Source organism: Eschrichtius robustus, chromosome 17 (genome assembly GCF_028021215.1).
Source record: "Eschrichtius robustus isolate mEscRob2 chromosome 17, mEscRob2.pri, whole genome shotgun sequence".
Lineage (NCBI taxonomy): Eukaryota > Metazoa > Chordata > Mammalia > Artiodactyla > Eschrichtiidae > Eschrichtius > Eschrichtius robustus.
Window position 1 is genome coordinate 82428382 of NC_090840.1, and position 15446 is coordinate 82443827.

The window sequence follows — 15446 nt, forward strand, 5'->3', positions numbered from 1 at the left end:
GCACACTGCTCCCCCCCCCCCCGGCACACTGCCTCCCCCCGGCACACTGCCTCCCCAGGAATTTACCGACTCTGCTCCGGGTGAGGCTGGGGCTGGGGACCGGGTGGCGAGCTTTGGTGCAGGGGGCAAAGGGAGAATGAAGGGAGCTCTGGACACCCTCCAGTGCCGGGCGCCTTGCTCTGTCCACACTAAGGCATGTGTGTTGGGGGCAGGGGGTGCTCACAGTGACACACACTCATAGATAAGGGGGCCTGGGAGGGAGGGAGGTGTCTGCTGAGCGGCACGTGGCCCCGAGCGAGTCTCTGGGCATCTGGGAGGCTCACCCCTCGTCTGTGAGATGAGGATGGTGACCCCGAGCCTGCCCACCTGGCGAGGTGGCTGTGGAGGTCCACAGGGGGCCACAGGCACAGCACACGTGAGGCTGTGTGGGAGTGGGGAGCTGGACCAAGCCTGGGGCCAGAGGACGTTATACCAGAGCTGAGTCTGAAAGCGGAGGGGGAGGAAGGCGAGGACGGGGAGGGGGAGGAGATGAGGGTCTGCCCTCCTCCAGGCCTAAACCCCTCCAGGAGACCAAATGGCCATTCTCCCAGCACCTGAGATGGGAGGCAGGGGGAGCAAGGGGCAGAGGGAGGGCGAGTGTCCCACCGAACATTCTTTTTAATGCTCTGATGCAGTGACCCTGCAAGATTCTGGTTACAACCTGAGAATCGTTACCCCATCATTTATTTAACCAGAGCAAGCAGTGTTGCTAAGAAAGAAGATTGAAAGATAGTAGTTACCTGCTGCCCCAGCAACCCAGGGATTCCAGGAGGGCCGGTCTCACCTTTCTTTCCCTGAGGACAAAAGAAGCAGCCAAAATTAACAGGCAGGCAGCGCCCGAGACCGTCTAATGGCACGTCTGGGGCAGACTCCCTGATAACAGCCCGTCCCCCTCGGGATGCCCTACGGGGAAGCAGTGTGGGATTGGGAAGAAGTCTGGAGTCACGGAGGTTCCCCTTTGGATGCCGGCTCTGTAACTTGGATGATTTTGGTAACACATGGCCCAAAATTCAAAAAGTACAGCAAGGTTTACCTGAGAAAAATGTCCTTATCCTGTCCCCTGCCACTCAGTCCCTTTCCTTGAAAGCAACTAATCCTACCAGATGTTGGCTAATCTTTCCAGAGGCATTTTATGTTTAGGTAAGCTTTGCACACACACACACACACACACAATGTGCACACACACACACACACACACAATGTGCACACACACACACACACATTCTCTCCCTCTCCCCCTTTTTTTCTTTACAAACTGTAGCATATCATTCAATCTACTGATAAACCTGGCTTTTTTTCACTTAACAATTTAACCTGGACGCATCCTGTATCAGCATGTGGAGAGCCACTCCATTCCTTTCCACAGCTACATAGTTTTCACCATAAGGATGAAACATGACACATTTCAACTCTAGGCAGGTGGGTCATTTGGACCATTTCTGCTCTTCTGCTGCTAGACTCCACACTGCTGTGCAGGACCCCAGCGGGTCATCCTGTGGGAGTGACCTGTCCCACTAAGCCTCAGAGTCTACCCCTTCGAACAGGGGTGAGGTGTGTGCTGGTCAGCTACACAGCACACGGCGTACATTATATTACAGGGGTGTGTAAATGATGGAAGGCCCGTCTGTTTGCTTTCTTGCTCACAGCTGTTCTCATGAGGTCAAAGCATTGCAATCAGAAAGGAAAAGTAAAACAAGACTCTGAATAAGAATCGCATTCCTTGAGCACCTGTTTTGTGTCAAACCCTCTTTTGAGGTTTCCCACATTTTCCTTACGTCTTTACTCTGCAGGACGCCCCTGTGATGCAGGTGTTCTCAGTCCCACTGGGAGGTGTGGAAACTGAGGTTCAGCGTCAAGTCTCTCATGTGACACAGCTAGAATGTGACAGGGTTAAGATTCAGCCCCAGATCTGTGTGTGCTGGAGCCTGCACATGGGACTCTTACTTCCCAGGGCTCTGAAGATGACTAAAGGATATAAGTTCTACAAAATATCTCTAATAGTCTAGACTGCTAGATTATAGGAGCTGGACGACGTCAGCTTCTTCTCTCTTTCTGAAACCCTGGCCCTCTCCTGTCTCTGCCACTGGACACTCTGGTTTGTCCCCGTGTGCTCCCCCACCCCCAGAGGGAAGGTGTCTTTACGACCTTGGACTGTGCCAGCCCAGCCCTCTGGGGTCCCGTGGATCCCACCTTTCTCCCTCCCCTCCCCGCCACCACGTTTCGGGAGCGCGTAGTCGGTGCTGAGCCCAGGGAGCGGTCCCGGGGCACCTCCACCCACAACCTGCCCCAAGAGGCCCCTTCCAGGTGCTTCTGCCTGGAATGCTGGTTCCCAGGTGCCCCACATGGCTCCATCCCTCAATTCCATCTGGTCTCTGCCAGACGTCCCCCTCACCCGAATGCCTTCTCTGACCGCAGTCCCCATCCCACCCTCTCTCCTCGCCCCGCTGTATTTCCCTTTGTTTCTATCACCACCACATACACCATTGACATTCGTATCTACCAACTGCCCATCCACCCACTGGGACGCTCATCTGAAAACGAGGACTGGCTCTGCTTTTCTTCAGTGCTACATCCACAGGCCCAGAACAAGGCCTGCCGCATGGCGGACACTCAATAAACATTTGCGGGCTGGATACGTAACTTGTCCCTTCGGGACTGATGTGGTCCTGAGCCAGGACAGTGGCAGTGGGAACAGCAATGAGAGGGTAGAGAGACGGGCCGTTAGGGAGGAAAGCCGTTGGCAGACTTGCACAGAGAGTGAGGTGGTCTGATTTAGAGGCCCCTGGATCTGCACCCCTTGCGCTGGAGCACATCATCCTGGAAGGTGCGATCAGGTCTAGGTCAGAATGAGTTCCTCGACACTTGTCAGGTAAAATTCAAAATGCGGTCACAGATACCTTCAGAGGGGAGCTGAGCCTGGCAGGAGTCCTGTCTGTGCATCCGTCCTGCTCTGATTACTGAAAACATCAGGCAGCTGACCATGAGAGAGCTGAGAATGGCCGGCTCCCCTTTCTCAGGGAATGGAAACCAGGCATCTTCAATTTTCTATCTAGACAGACACCCCCTCCACCTGCTTCCAAGTTATGCCACAGCGTTATTTACAAGATGGATAAACCACTTCCCTTCGAGGTCAGCAGAACGGCCTGGTGAGTAGTCATCAGAATTCAGAACCCAGGCCAGAGACGTTTGGAGGAAAGGCTGAAAGAAATGAAGGGCTAGAACATTTAAAGGTTGATAAGCAAGGATCAGATGGAAGGGGAAGGGATGAGAAGGTCTGGGCTGTGACTGAGCAGGATTACTAACTACGTTGCCAGTTTGCTTGGGGATGCAGCCTCAGTTTCCCTCTTCCAGAGGCTCCACCGCTGTTCGAGGGGTATGTGAGTTCTCAGCAGCTCCTCGCTCTGCTGGAGCGTGGGGATTGTATGCAATGACACACTAATGCTCAGAAGATGAACACCGAAGACGATAAGGAAATGTGCAGAGGGCATGGAGTCAGGAGGTTCTCCAAAGCCAGGGAAGTCAGTAAAATTGACCTGAAAAAGGAGAATTATGGGCGGGTCGGAGAGGTGTGGTAGGAGACACAGAAATGCAAAGCAGTGCATCCAGAGGAGCAGACATCCCGAGTGTTAGATTTTCAGCAAGAAGGAAAAAAGCAAGATGATGGCAAGAGGCCAGAGTAAGAAAAAAGCATCAGAGATTTGTGATCGCAGCAGTGTCACAAGGCAGCCTCTCCCCCAAGAAAGGCATATGGTTCGTGGACCATCCATAAAGGGGCATCACCCAGAGAAATACCATGGTAACGGCTCTGTCCGGCTCCAGCACCTGCGTTCACATCTCCTCTACCCACAGTGTCCGGAGCTGCCCCGGTGCCTCTCAAAGCTCTCCTCCCTCCCCTCCTGCAGCCACAGCCACGAGAGCTGACCCCGCTCACGTGCCCTGCCCCTTCCCTCCAGACTTTTCTAAGCCAACCGGTGCTGGCAGGTTATTCTTCCACAAGGAGGAAAGAAGCTCTGTCCAAGTTACTTGCCACCTCCTTGTCTAAAAGACGTAACGTCTGCGTTTTATTTGGAAATCGACAGACCACGTGATTCTGACATGCCTTTTCAGTCTAGCATCCAGTGGCCATGCTCCCAGCCCTAAGCAACAGCTCACGTGGGCTGCTTAGCCTGGCCCCAAAGACCCCAAGGACTGCTGGCCTCTGGAGCTTGGCCCACCAAGCCACCTGTCTGCAGGACGCATGCTCCATCTCACCTTGTCAAAGTCCTAGCCCAGCCCAGTGCCACCTCCTCCATGAAGTCCCAGCAAGGATGAGAAATAATGGCAAAATAGGGCAAAAGCATATTTGAGACGCATTCCCTGGTGTCACCCAAGAGCTCATGAGTTAGAATCGCCAGGGATGGGGTATAAAGCTCTAAGTAAGTAGTTGCAAGGACTTGGCCACTCATTGTGATCAAAGGGATTCTCTATGTTCTTTTCCCAACCCCTTTCCTCTACAATATTATAAGAAAAAGAGTTCTAAATCTGAGGTGGAGGAGGACAGGCAAGCCATTTAAAACTTGCTGAATCTTAGTTTCCTCATGTGGAAAATTATAATCATTGTAATTATCTGAAAAGACAGTAGCAGAAGAAATAATTCAATATTTGAGGAAGTGATTTAAAAAGCATAACAAAGCATCATGCAAATGTAATAGATAGTTATGAGAATGAGAAGGAAGATGATGGAGACTCTGATGAAGAAGAAATGGCAATAGCAGAATTCTGGCTCTTCTGAGTCCCTGGCATGGGTGAGAGACTGCATGTCAAGCAGAGATGGTTTCAAAACCACTACCTCCCAGCAGTGCCATGGAGATTAAATAAGATAATGTCCACAAAGTGCTTAGCACAGGATGTGACATTAAGAAACACGTAGTGGTGATGGTGCTGATGGTGGTGGTAGAGGTAATGGTGGCGGTGGAGGTGATAGTGATGGTGGTAGTGATGGTGGAGGTGTTGATGTGTTGATGGTGGTGATTATGGTGGTGATGGTGCAGGTGCCGGTGGTGGTGATGGTGGAGTTGTTGATGGTGCTGATGGTGATGGAGGTAGAGGTGATGGTGGCAGTGGAGGTGATAGTGATGGTGGTAGTGATGGTGGAGGTGTTGATGTGTTGATGGTGGTGATTACAGTGGTGATGGTGCAGGTGATGGTGGAGTTGATGGTGGTGATGGTGATGGAGGTAGAGGTGATGGTGGCAGTGGAGGTGATAGTGATGGTGGTAGTGATGGTGGAGGTGTTGATGTGTTGATGGTGGTGATTATGGTGGTGATGGTGCAGGTGCTGGTGGTGGTGATGGTGCAGGTGCTGGTGGTGCTGATGGTAATGGTGATGGTGGTGATGATGATAGTGTTACTGGTGGTGATGGTAAAGTTACTGGTGGATGTAGCAGCAGCTATGTACCCTCTGCATCTGCACCTATACTTGGGTGTGGGGATTTGAGATGTGCTGGCCAGCGCCAAGTTCTGCAGCAATAAAGAACTGTTGGGCTTCCCTGGTGGCGCAGTGGTTGAGAGTCTGCCTGCTAGTGCGGGGGACACGGGTTCGGTCCCTGGTCTGGGAGGATCCCGCATCCCGCATGCCGCGGAGCAACTAGGCCCGTGAGCCACAACAGCTGAGCCTGCGCGTCTGGAGCCTGTGCTCCGCAACGAGAGGCCGCAATAGTGAGAGGCCCGCGCACTGCGATGAAGAGTGGCCCCCGCTCGCCGCAACTGGAGGAAGCCCTCGCACAGAAACGAAGACCCAACACAGCCAAAAATAAATAAATAAATAATTATTAAAAAAAAAAAAGAACTGTTTATTAACAATAAGTCTGTTCCTTGTCATTTTCCTATTCTTCTCTTTTAAATTGCTACCCAACACAATGTCTGGATAAACGTTTGTAATTTATCACGAGGGCAGCTTTTTCAAGCCATTCTGGATGCCAGGATGCTGAGCAAGACCAGTATTTCTGAGGCTGCCTGTCTGTCTGTGGAGAAGAGGGGAACCTATAAATTCAGAGGAGCAATTCCCTCCCAGCCAGGACGAGTTAACACAGCCATGTGAGGGGCCATCATCCGATGAAAGGACTGCTTGTGCAAGTGGTTCTAATATGAGCCGTATGGTCCTTTTGCTCAGTCCCTGTTCTCCGTGCCTCCAAATGTCAAAAGAGATTATTTTCTACCGGTTAGAGCTGAAACCAGGTGCTCAGAGAAAACCTAGAGGGTCCTGAAATAAGCCTGGCTGCACGCCACGAAAGGCATCCAACAGTGGCCTGCGATCCAAACGATGCCATCACCATCTGGCAGAGCAGAGGAAGGCGAGAAAAAAGGCTTTACACGTTGAAAAGTAAAACAAATTCAACCCAGGCTGCCACTTACAAAAGACCACTAGTGTTTCCCTCTCTCAAATCTACTAGAAATCAGGGCTGATGGGCCTGATCGCTTTCAGCCACATGAGACCCTCGGCTCCAAAGGCAGAAGCCAGAGATTAAAGTGACAGGCGTTCAGGGCATCCTTCAGAACAGGCACTGGCAGTTACAAGGGGTCCGAGACCTCTCCAAGGCTCCTGCCGAAAGGACTGCTAGTGTCCAGTTTAGAATTCTGGTGTGTAAGTGGACACACACACACCATTCTAAAGCAAAAACAGGAAAGGTTTGGAGCCAGGACAACCTGAGTTCTAATCCCTGCCTCACCATTTATAATCTGTGTGACGCTGGATAATCTGATTTATACCTTCAAGTCTTGGTTTCCTCATTTGCAGAATGGGATTAAAACTGCCAGACTTCATAGGATCCTTGTGAGAATTACGTGAGAAACATGCGTGCAAAAAAAAACACACAAAAAAACAAAAGAAAACACCTAAGTGCCTGCTATGCAATGATAATTCAACCAATATTATTTCCTTCCTACCTTACATTAGTTCTACACGTGTAGAGGTTCTGTTTTTAACATATGTTTTTAAAGCAACTGACACCATCGGGCCCACCAAGAGACATTTGGGGATCACTCTCTCTCTAGGAAGAAGTGGAGCAGCATATTTGATAGTGTCACTTCTTCGGTTCTCACCTCTTGACAAGAGAGAAGAGAAGGCAGAAGATACTAAGAAAATGATCAGAGGAACCAATGAGACTGTCCCCAGCTTGTGGGAGGGGCGGTGACAAAGCCCAGAGCAACCTTGAGCAGTTAGGTCATTTAATATTTCTGGACATTAAATTTCTCACTGTCGATCTCAGAGATTCCTTCCACCATGACGATTCTCTAGCTTAAACGTTCCAAATTTTACACTGTTTAAATGTCTGACAACACGGAATTCTCTTAAGCAAAACTTTTTTTCCCCCTCCTTTTTGTCCAGAGAGGAAAGAAGATATCTAGGCTATTTTAGGTGTGCCTAGGACCACAGAGAAAGATAAAGGCCAAGTAAAAGGAAAGGTACAGAAGAAACCAAGTTTTCTTCTTTAGAACTGAGCATTCTAGACGTCCGGATGACCAACAGGTACATGAAGAGATGCTCAACATCCCTAATCATCAGGGAGATGCAAATCAAAACCACAATTAGATGTAACCTCACACGTGTTAGAGTGGCTATTACCAAAAGACAAGGAATAACAAGTGCTGGAGAGGGTGTGGAGAAGAGGGAAGCCCTGTGCACCGCTGGGGGGAATGTAAATTAGTGCAGCCCGATGCAGAACAGTATGGAGGTTGGTCAAAAAAAAAAAAAAAAGGAACTACCACATGATCCAGCAACCCCAATGCTGGGTATTTACCCAAGGGAAATGAAAACACTACCTTGAAAAGACACATGCACCCCCATGTTCACTGCAGCATTATTTACAATAGCCAAGCCATGGAAGGCCCCTAAGTGCCCCGGGATGCAACAATGGATAAAGAAATAATGGTACACATACAAGAGAATAGTAGACAGCTATAAAAAGAAGGAAACTGTGCCATATGCCACAAGGATGAATCTCGAGGGCATCATGCTAAGTGCAATACGTCAGACAGAGAAAGACACATACCGTATAATCTCATTTATGATATGGGATCTAAAAAAAACTGAACTCATAGGTAGAGAGAACAGATTGGTGGTTGACAGAGGAGACAGGGGTAGGAGGTGGATGAAATGGGTAAAGATGGTGAAAACGTTAAAAAAACAAGTTGGACATTCTCTGTCGCAGGTCAGAACCCAGGTGGCCAGATGTCCAGTCCTGGGTCCTGTTCTCCCCACACCACCCCAGTGTGTCAGCCCCCAGAGAGCAGACTCAGGTGTGATCCATTCATTCTTGCACCCTCATTGTACCTGATGCTCATGAACGACACTACACCTTTATGCATATTTTATATGCTTACACATATTTTCATATTTATTTTAATGCATGTATAAAAACATATGTTTTTATAAATGTGAGGCACTCCTCTAAGTGCTGCAAATACAAAAATAATGTTCTCACAGACTAAACATTTTAGTGGTGATAACAAAAATAAACAAATTCTCAAATAAGAAAAATATGTCCTCTACAGAAAATTAAAATAGGCTGGTGTGAGAGTGACAGGATGTCTACTTTGGGGTGGATGATTAGGGCACAAGAGATTTTTTTTTTTTTTTGAAAAATCAACCTCGTGCAAGCTTTTGAGTGTCCAAGCGCCTCAGTGGCCTGGAGCCAGGCTGGTTCTGCTTTGGATCATTCAGGGTTCAGATGCACTTGTAGCAGTGCCCGCTCCAGCCAAGAGACAGCACTCCCGGACCCCAACGCCCCGCTCAGACAAGCAGGAGGAAATCTGAACCTCAGAAAGGCTTGAGTACCTTCTCTACCTCCGTCTAAAGCAGGAAGCAGCCGGGCAATGAGTGCCTGTAACATCCCCCTCAGGGGGAAGCAACCATCTCCCAGGGCTATGGGCTCTGCAGGATGGGGATGAAGATGGGGATGGGGGTGGGGATGGGGATGGGGGTGGGGAAGGGGGTGGGGATGGGGGTGGGGATGGGGAAGGGGGTGGGGATGGGGATGGGGGTGGGGAAGGGGGTGGGGATGGGGGTGGGGATGGGGAAGGGGGTGGGGATGGGGGTGGGGATGGGGAAGGGGGTGGGGATGGGGGTGGGGATGGGGAAGGGGGTGGGGATGGGGGTGGGGATGGGGAAGGGGGTGGGGATGGGGGTGGGGATGGGGAAGGGGGTGGGGATGGGGATGGGGGTGGGGATGGGGAAGGGGGTGGGGATGGGGGTGGGGATGGGGAAGGGGGTGGGGATGGGGGTGGGGATGGGGAAGGGGGTGGGGATGGGGGTGGGGGTGGGGAAGGGGGTGGGGATGGGGGTGGGGGTGGGGAAGGGGATGGGGATGGGGAAGGGGATGGGGATGGGGAAGGGGGTGGGGATGGGGAAGGGGGTGGGGATGGGGAAGGGGTGGGGAAGGGGGTGGGGATGGGGAAGGGGTGGGGAAGGGGGTGGGGATGGGGAAGGGGTGGGGATGGGGAAGGGGTGGGGAAGGGGTGGGGATGGGGAAGGGGTGGGGAAGGGGGTGGGGATGGGGAAGGGGTGGGGAAGGGGGTGGGGATGGGGAAGGGGTGGGGAAGGGGGTGGGGATGGGGAAGCGGTGGGGAAGGGGGTGGGGATGGGGAAGGGGGTGGTGATGGGGAAGGGGGTGGGGATGGGGAAGGGGTGGGGAAGGGGGTGGGGATGGGGAAGGGGTGGGGAAGGGGGTGGGGATGGGGAAGGGGTGGGGAAGGGGGTGGGGATGGGGAAGGGGTGGGGAAGGAGGTGGGGATGGGGAAGGGGGTGGGGATGGGGAAGGGGGTGGGGATGGGGAAGGGGTGGGGAAGGGGGTGGGGATGGGGAAGGGGTGGGGAAGGGGGTGGGGATGGGGAAGGGGTGGGGATGGGGAAGGGGTGGGGATGGGGAAGGGGTGGGGAAGGGGGTGGGGATGGGGGTGGGGATGGGGATGGAGGTGGGGATGGGGATGGGGGTGGGGGTGGGGAAGGGGGTGGGGGTGGGGAAGGGGGTGGGGATGGGGAAGGGGTGGGGAAGGGGGTGGGGATGGGGAAGGGGTGGGGAAGGGGGTGGGGATGGGGAAGGGGTGGGGAAGGGGGTGGGGATGGGGAAGGGGTGGGGAAGGGGGTGGGGATGGGGAAGGGGTGGGGAAGGGGGTGGGGATGGGGAAGGGGTGGGGAAGGGGGTGGGGATGGGGAAGGGGTGGGGAAGGGGGTGGGGATGGGGAAGGGGTGGGGATGGGGAAGGGGTGGGGAAGGGGGTGGGGATGGGGCAGGGGTGGGGAAGGGGGTGGGGATGGGGAAGGGGTGGGGAAGGGGGTGGGGATGGGGAAGGGGTGGGGAAGGGGGTGGGGATGGGGAAGGGGGTGGGGATGGGGAAGGGGTGGGGAAGGGGGTGGGGATGGGGAAGGGGTGGGGAAGGGGCTGGGGATGGGGAAGGGGTGGGGAAGGGGGTGGGGATGGGGATGGAGGTGGGGATGGGGGTGGGGGTGGGGAAGGGGGTGGGGATGGGGATGGGGGTGGGGAAGGGGGTGGGGATGGGGGTGGGGAAGGGGGTGGGGAAGGGGGTGGGGATGGGGGTGGGGAAGGGGGTGGGGAAGGGGGTGGGGATGGGGGTGGGGAAGGGGGTGGGGATGGGGGTGGGGATGGGGATGGAGGTGGGGATAGGGATGGGGGTGGGGATGGGGGATGGGGGTGGGGAAGGGGGGATGGGGAATGGGGGTGGGGATGGGGATGGGGGTGGGATGGGGAAGAGAGTGCCTGGCTCCTGACTCTCCCCTTTCACTACGTCATTGTCGAAAAATACCAGCTTTGTCCAGAATGAATGCATTCACCTCGCCAGAGATTACACTGTCTGCCGGTTGCTAATCTCTAAAATAAAGGGCCCGGACCCCTTTCCCCACCCCGTGCTTTAGTCTCAGTATCTCAATTCCCAGGTCCCTGTGGCTTGTCACTGTCTCGTCTCTTGTCACAGCCTGAGCTCTGACATTAGCAGCTCTCAGAGTGACGTTTCAATTGAAGCAGGAAGCGGCAGGTCACCGTGTGGGAAGGAGGGGGATCCTGTTTTGAGTCAGTCATCATCCTGTCTCAGGCCTTCCTGACTCAGCCACAGCCTGACTGAACAGGAAGCTGCCCCCCAGCCCACGCCACCATCACCGTTTGTCGTTGTCTGTCCACAGGTAAAGCCACGGAGGAGCAACACCCCCGGCATGGCGCCGCTCAAGTCAGGGGATCACCAAGGACACCGGAGGGACGGGGTCCCCAAGGACACGCCTGGCCATCGTACCCCATTCACTGGAGGATGCAGGACGCGGGAGGAGCCCTCCTCTGCCCCGGCACACCCTGTGTTAACACCCTCACCCCCCGCCTTGCGACTCTCGGCTCACCCTCCCCTGCTAGACACTGGGTCTCTCAGGCCACGGGCTCTGCCTCTGTTCCAGCGTCCCCCCTGCCTGGCAGACCACCTGGCCCAGGACAGGTGCTCCTCCCAGCCACGCCCACACCCCCCCCACCCGGTCTGGGCCACGCCCTTTTCCCTTGCTCTTTTGGTCACTGCCATCATCCCCCACAACTGGTCTCCTCCGGCTGCAGTCTGTTCTCAACACAGTGGCCAGATGGATGCGTTTAGAACGTAACCTGCGCCACGGCACGCCTGCACCCCAAATCCTGAATGAACAAATTACAACCAGAAATGTATGAGACAGTCCAGGAAACGGTGAACCCAAAATGAACACACGAAGAAGCTTTTTCATAGATTTAGGTGGGATGACGGTATTAAGGTTTTGTTTCTTTTATGTACGTGCTGAAATATTTAGAGACACAATGTGATGCTGTTTGAAATTGCTTCAAACTAACCCAGCAGTGGGTGGAGGTGGGTGAGGTGGGTGAGTCACCCACTGGCCAGTGACTTGGTGAAATGAGCTTGGGGGATAAGGGGGTTTACTTCACTTTTCTTTCTATTTTTGTGTATGTTTAATTTTTTTCATAATAAAACATTTTTGAACACACTCAATAGCCCCACGTGGCTCACGGTAAAAGCCAAGATCCTCACGATGGCCCACGAGGCCTGACATGGACCTGCTCCCAGTTTTAGGACTTCGCCTCCTCCATGCTGGGCCCTTGCTCGCTCCGGCCACATAGGTCTCTGTGCTGACACACAAGCATCCGCCTGCCCCAGGGCCTTAGCTCTAGCTGTTTCCTCTGCCTGCTCTGCTCTCCCCCCAGCTACCCGTACAGCCAACTCCCTCACCTCCTGAGAACCCGCCAAAACAGGACTTTCTCCATGGGTCTTCCAGCATTGTTTATTTAAATGCTAATTAGTAATGATTCTTTTCCTTGCCTACCAGAATGTAAACATCTTGAAGGCAGGGATCTTTATTCTTCTCACTGAAGGATCCCACTTGCCTAGAACAATGCCCATCACCCAGTAAATGATGAAGAAATATTTGCTGAATGAATGAATTTGTGGAAGGAAGGAAAAGGGAGCAAAGAAGATGCAGGGATGGGAGAAGGGCTAGTAGAAGAAAAATGGCAGAGATGGGAAAGGACAAGAGAAACAGAAAGAGAAGAGAAATCAGTCCAGGGTCCTCGAAGGATGCTGGCAGAGGTTGAAGTAAAAGCCACGTCCGTGGCCCTTTTACTTACAGATGCGCTTAGGAGCTGGAGACCAGGGAGCCCGAATAAAAGCAGATGGATATGAGCCAGTGTCCAGAGGCAGGACGTCCTCTCGGGCAGGGGGGGTACTCCCTGTGTCTGAATTACTCTCTTCAGTGTCCCATCTGTTCCTGCTGAAATCCGCTCACTCCTGCGAGGCTGCCTCAAATACCACGCTCCCTGTTCCCAGCCCCATGGCCTCTCTCCACTGAGCTCCCTCTGTCCTCTCTACACTTATAGTCCTTATTGGTCCCCACGGAGGCATCTGGCTTCCCTGTTCATGGGTCTCAAGTCCCACAGGCTGTGAGCTCCCGGGGGAGGAGACCATAATCTCTTCAGGGACCCCAGAGCATTTAGCACAGCACCTGTGCTTCGTCAGGGCACTCGTGGGCTTTGCTGGCTGACTGATGCATGGAAGGGAAGAAGGGAGGAAAGGAGAAGAAGGCCCTAGAGACACACGGTCCCGTGTGTGCGTCCCTGAGAGGCACTGGTGGCTGGGCCTGCTGTTCGTCCGTGGACAGAGGGACGGCAGCCCTTCCCCAGCAGTGTCAGGAGGCCTGGTGCTTAGATGGAGCTCAGCGACTCAGTACGTGCGCCCCTACCCCCGTCCTACCCTGACTGTTTCTCTTAGACGGAGCTCAGCGACTCAGCATGTGCGCCCCTACCCCCGTCCTACCCTGACTGCTTCTCTGGGTCCCCCTCTTTTACTCCTCAAATCCCCACTCTTGGGGCACACGTCCAATCCCCAAGGCCCCTGGCCGGTGTGAGATTTGGACCAGGCCCTGCCCCCGCTGCACGGGCGGCTGGTACTATTACTCTCAGGGGTTAGAGGTGTTTCTGGGAAGGACAGCAACCGTCCCTGGGCAGCACATGAACACTTTCTGGGGTGCCAGGAAGTCATGGCCAAGGAAGCGCGGCCTAGACAGGCAAGCCCAGGCAAGATTTGTCCCCTCTCCCCTTAATAAGGGCCAATTAAATAAAGATATAGATTAAAAAAAAAAACAAACAACCTCTGCAGTCATGCTTGCATCAAGAGTTCCACTCACCGTCTAACACTGTATTAGGAAAAGTAACACTTGGAGCAGTTCAAGGTAAGATGAGATAAGGGTCATCTAAACGTCAGTCACAGAAGGCCACAGGATTGCTGTTTTCTCCTAAGACTGTGCATGAGTGTGTCAGGAGAACGAGCGCCGTGACAGCTGCCACATCCTGCTGCCCACAAAGGGCCCCATGCTGGGCACTATTTCTCACAACAACTCAGCCGGCTGGGTTGCCTTCCCACCATAACAAAGTAAACAGGCTCAGAGAGGTTGGGTGTCTTAAAGGGTCACACAGCTGCTGAGAAGTAGAGCTGAGCTTCAAACCCAGGTGCGTCTTGCTGCAAAGTCCAGGATCCTCACTCCATACAGAGGCAAAGGCAACCCAGCTTTGACCCATCTGACTGACAGTGAAACTGAGGCCAGGGCTGGTGATGTTGAGTGGGAGGTGACATATCCAAGGTCTTCTAGTAGGATAAGTGACTTCTCCCACCCGCCCTACCTTCATGACACCCTGCCATGCTTCAGAGCTAGCCTTCACAATAAGCTTCCCTTAGAATCTTGAGATTTCAAGATTGTTATAGGATGCAGAGGTGCCTGGAAACCAAAAGAGGAAGTTCACTGGTGGGTAGGACAGGCTGGAGTCCGTGCTGAGTCACAGGAACAGGTCAGCCCACTTCAGAACTGAGGAGGCACAGTGTCATCAGTGGGCCCAACCACCTTAGACAGAGTGAATCCCAGCACATCTGTGACACCATCTGCTTCACTGAGCTACGGCATCTCCAGGCCATATGTGAAGCCATACACGGGACTGCGGCAGCCTCTGCCAGGTGCCAGGACCCTCATTTCCACCCATCTGTCAGGTCACCCGGCCTCTGAACTAAAACCTCCAAGGGCAATGAGCTCACTACCACCAGGGGCTGCCTCACCGTCTCTGGATGCTTGTGCCCTGGGGCTGTTTTCTTAAGTGAACCAGTAAAAGATGCTACAAGCTTCACTATTCACAATAGCCAAGCCATGGAAACAACCTAAATCTCCATCGACAGACAAACGGATAAAGATGTGGTGTATACATACAATGGAATATTACACAGCCATAAAAAAGAATGAAATAATGCCATTTGCAGCAACATGGATGGACCTAGAGATTATCATACTAAGTGAAGTGAGTCAGAAAGAGAAGTACAAATATCATATGATAGCACTTACATGTGGAATCTAAAATATGACACAAGGGGCTTCCCTCGTGGCACAGTGGTTAAGAATCCGCCTGTCAACGCAGGGGACATGGGTTTGAGCCCTGGTCTAGGAAGATCCCACATGCTCCAGAGCAACTAAGCCTGTGCACCACAACTACTGAGCCTGTGCTCTAGAGCCCGCGAGCCACAACTACTGAGCCCACATGCCACAACTACTGAAGCCCACGCGCCTAGAGCCCGTGCTCTGCACAAGAGAAGCCACTGCAATGAGAAGCCCGCGCACCGCAACGAAGAGTAGCCCCCGCTCGCTGCGACTAGAGAAAGCCTGTGCACAGCAACCGAGACCCAATGCAGCCAAAAATAAATAAATAAAATAAATTTATTAAAAAAATAAATAAAATAAAATATGACACAAATGAACTTATCTACGAAACAGACCCACAGACATAGAGAACAGACTTGTGGTTGCCAAGGGGGAGGAGGGCGGGGAGGGGATGGAGTGGGAGTTTAGGGTTAGCACATGCAAA

General features: G+C 53.2%; 1 protein-coding gene across 2 annotated transcripts in view; it reads right to left on the reverse strand.

Annotated features, from left to right (window-relative positions):
• COL22A1 (collagen type XXII alpha 1 chain) overlaps positions 1–15446 on the reverse strand; it is a 242295-nt gene that overhangs the window by 114521 nt on the left and 112328 nt on the right. For both annotated transcript variants that reach the window (XM_068525749.1, XM_068525748.1), the window contains exon 22: positions 780–833. In XM_068525749.1, the coding sequence (XP_068381850.1) occupies positions 780–833 (54 nt within the window). The remainder of the gene's footprint in view (positions 1–779; positions 834–15446) is intronic.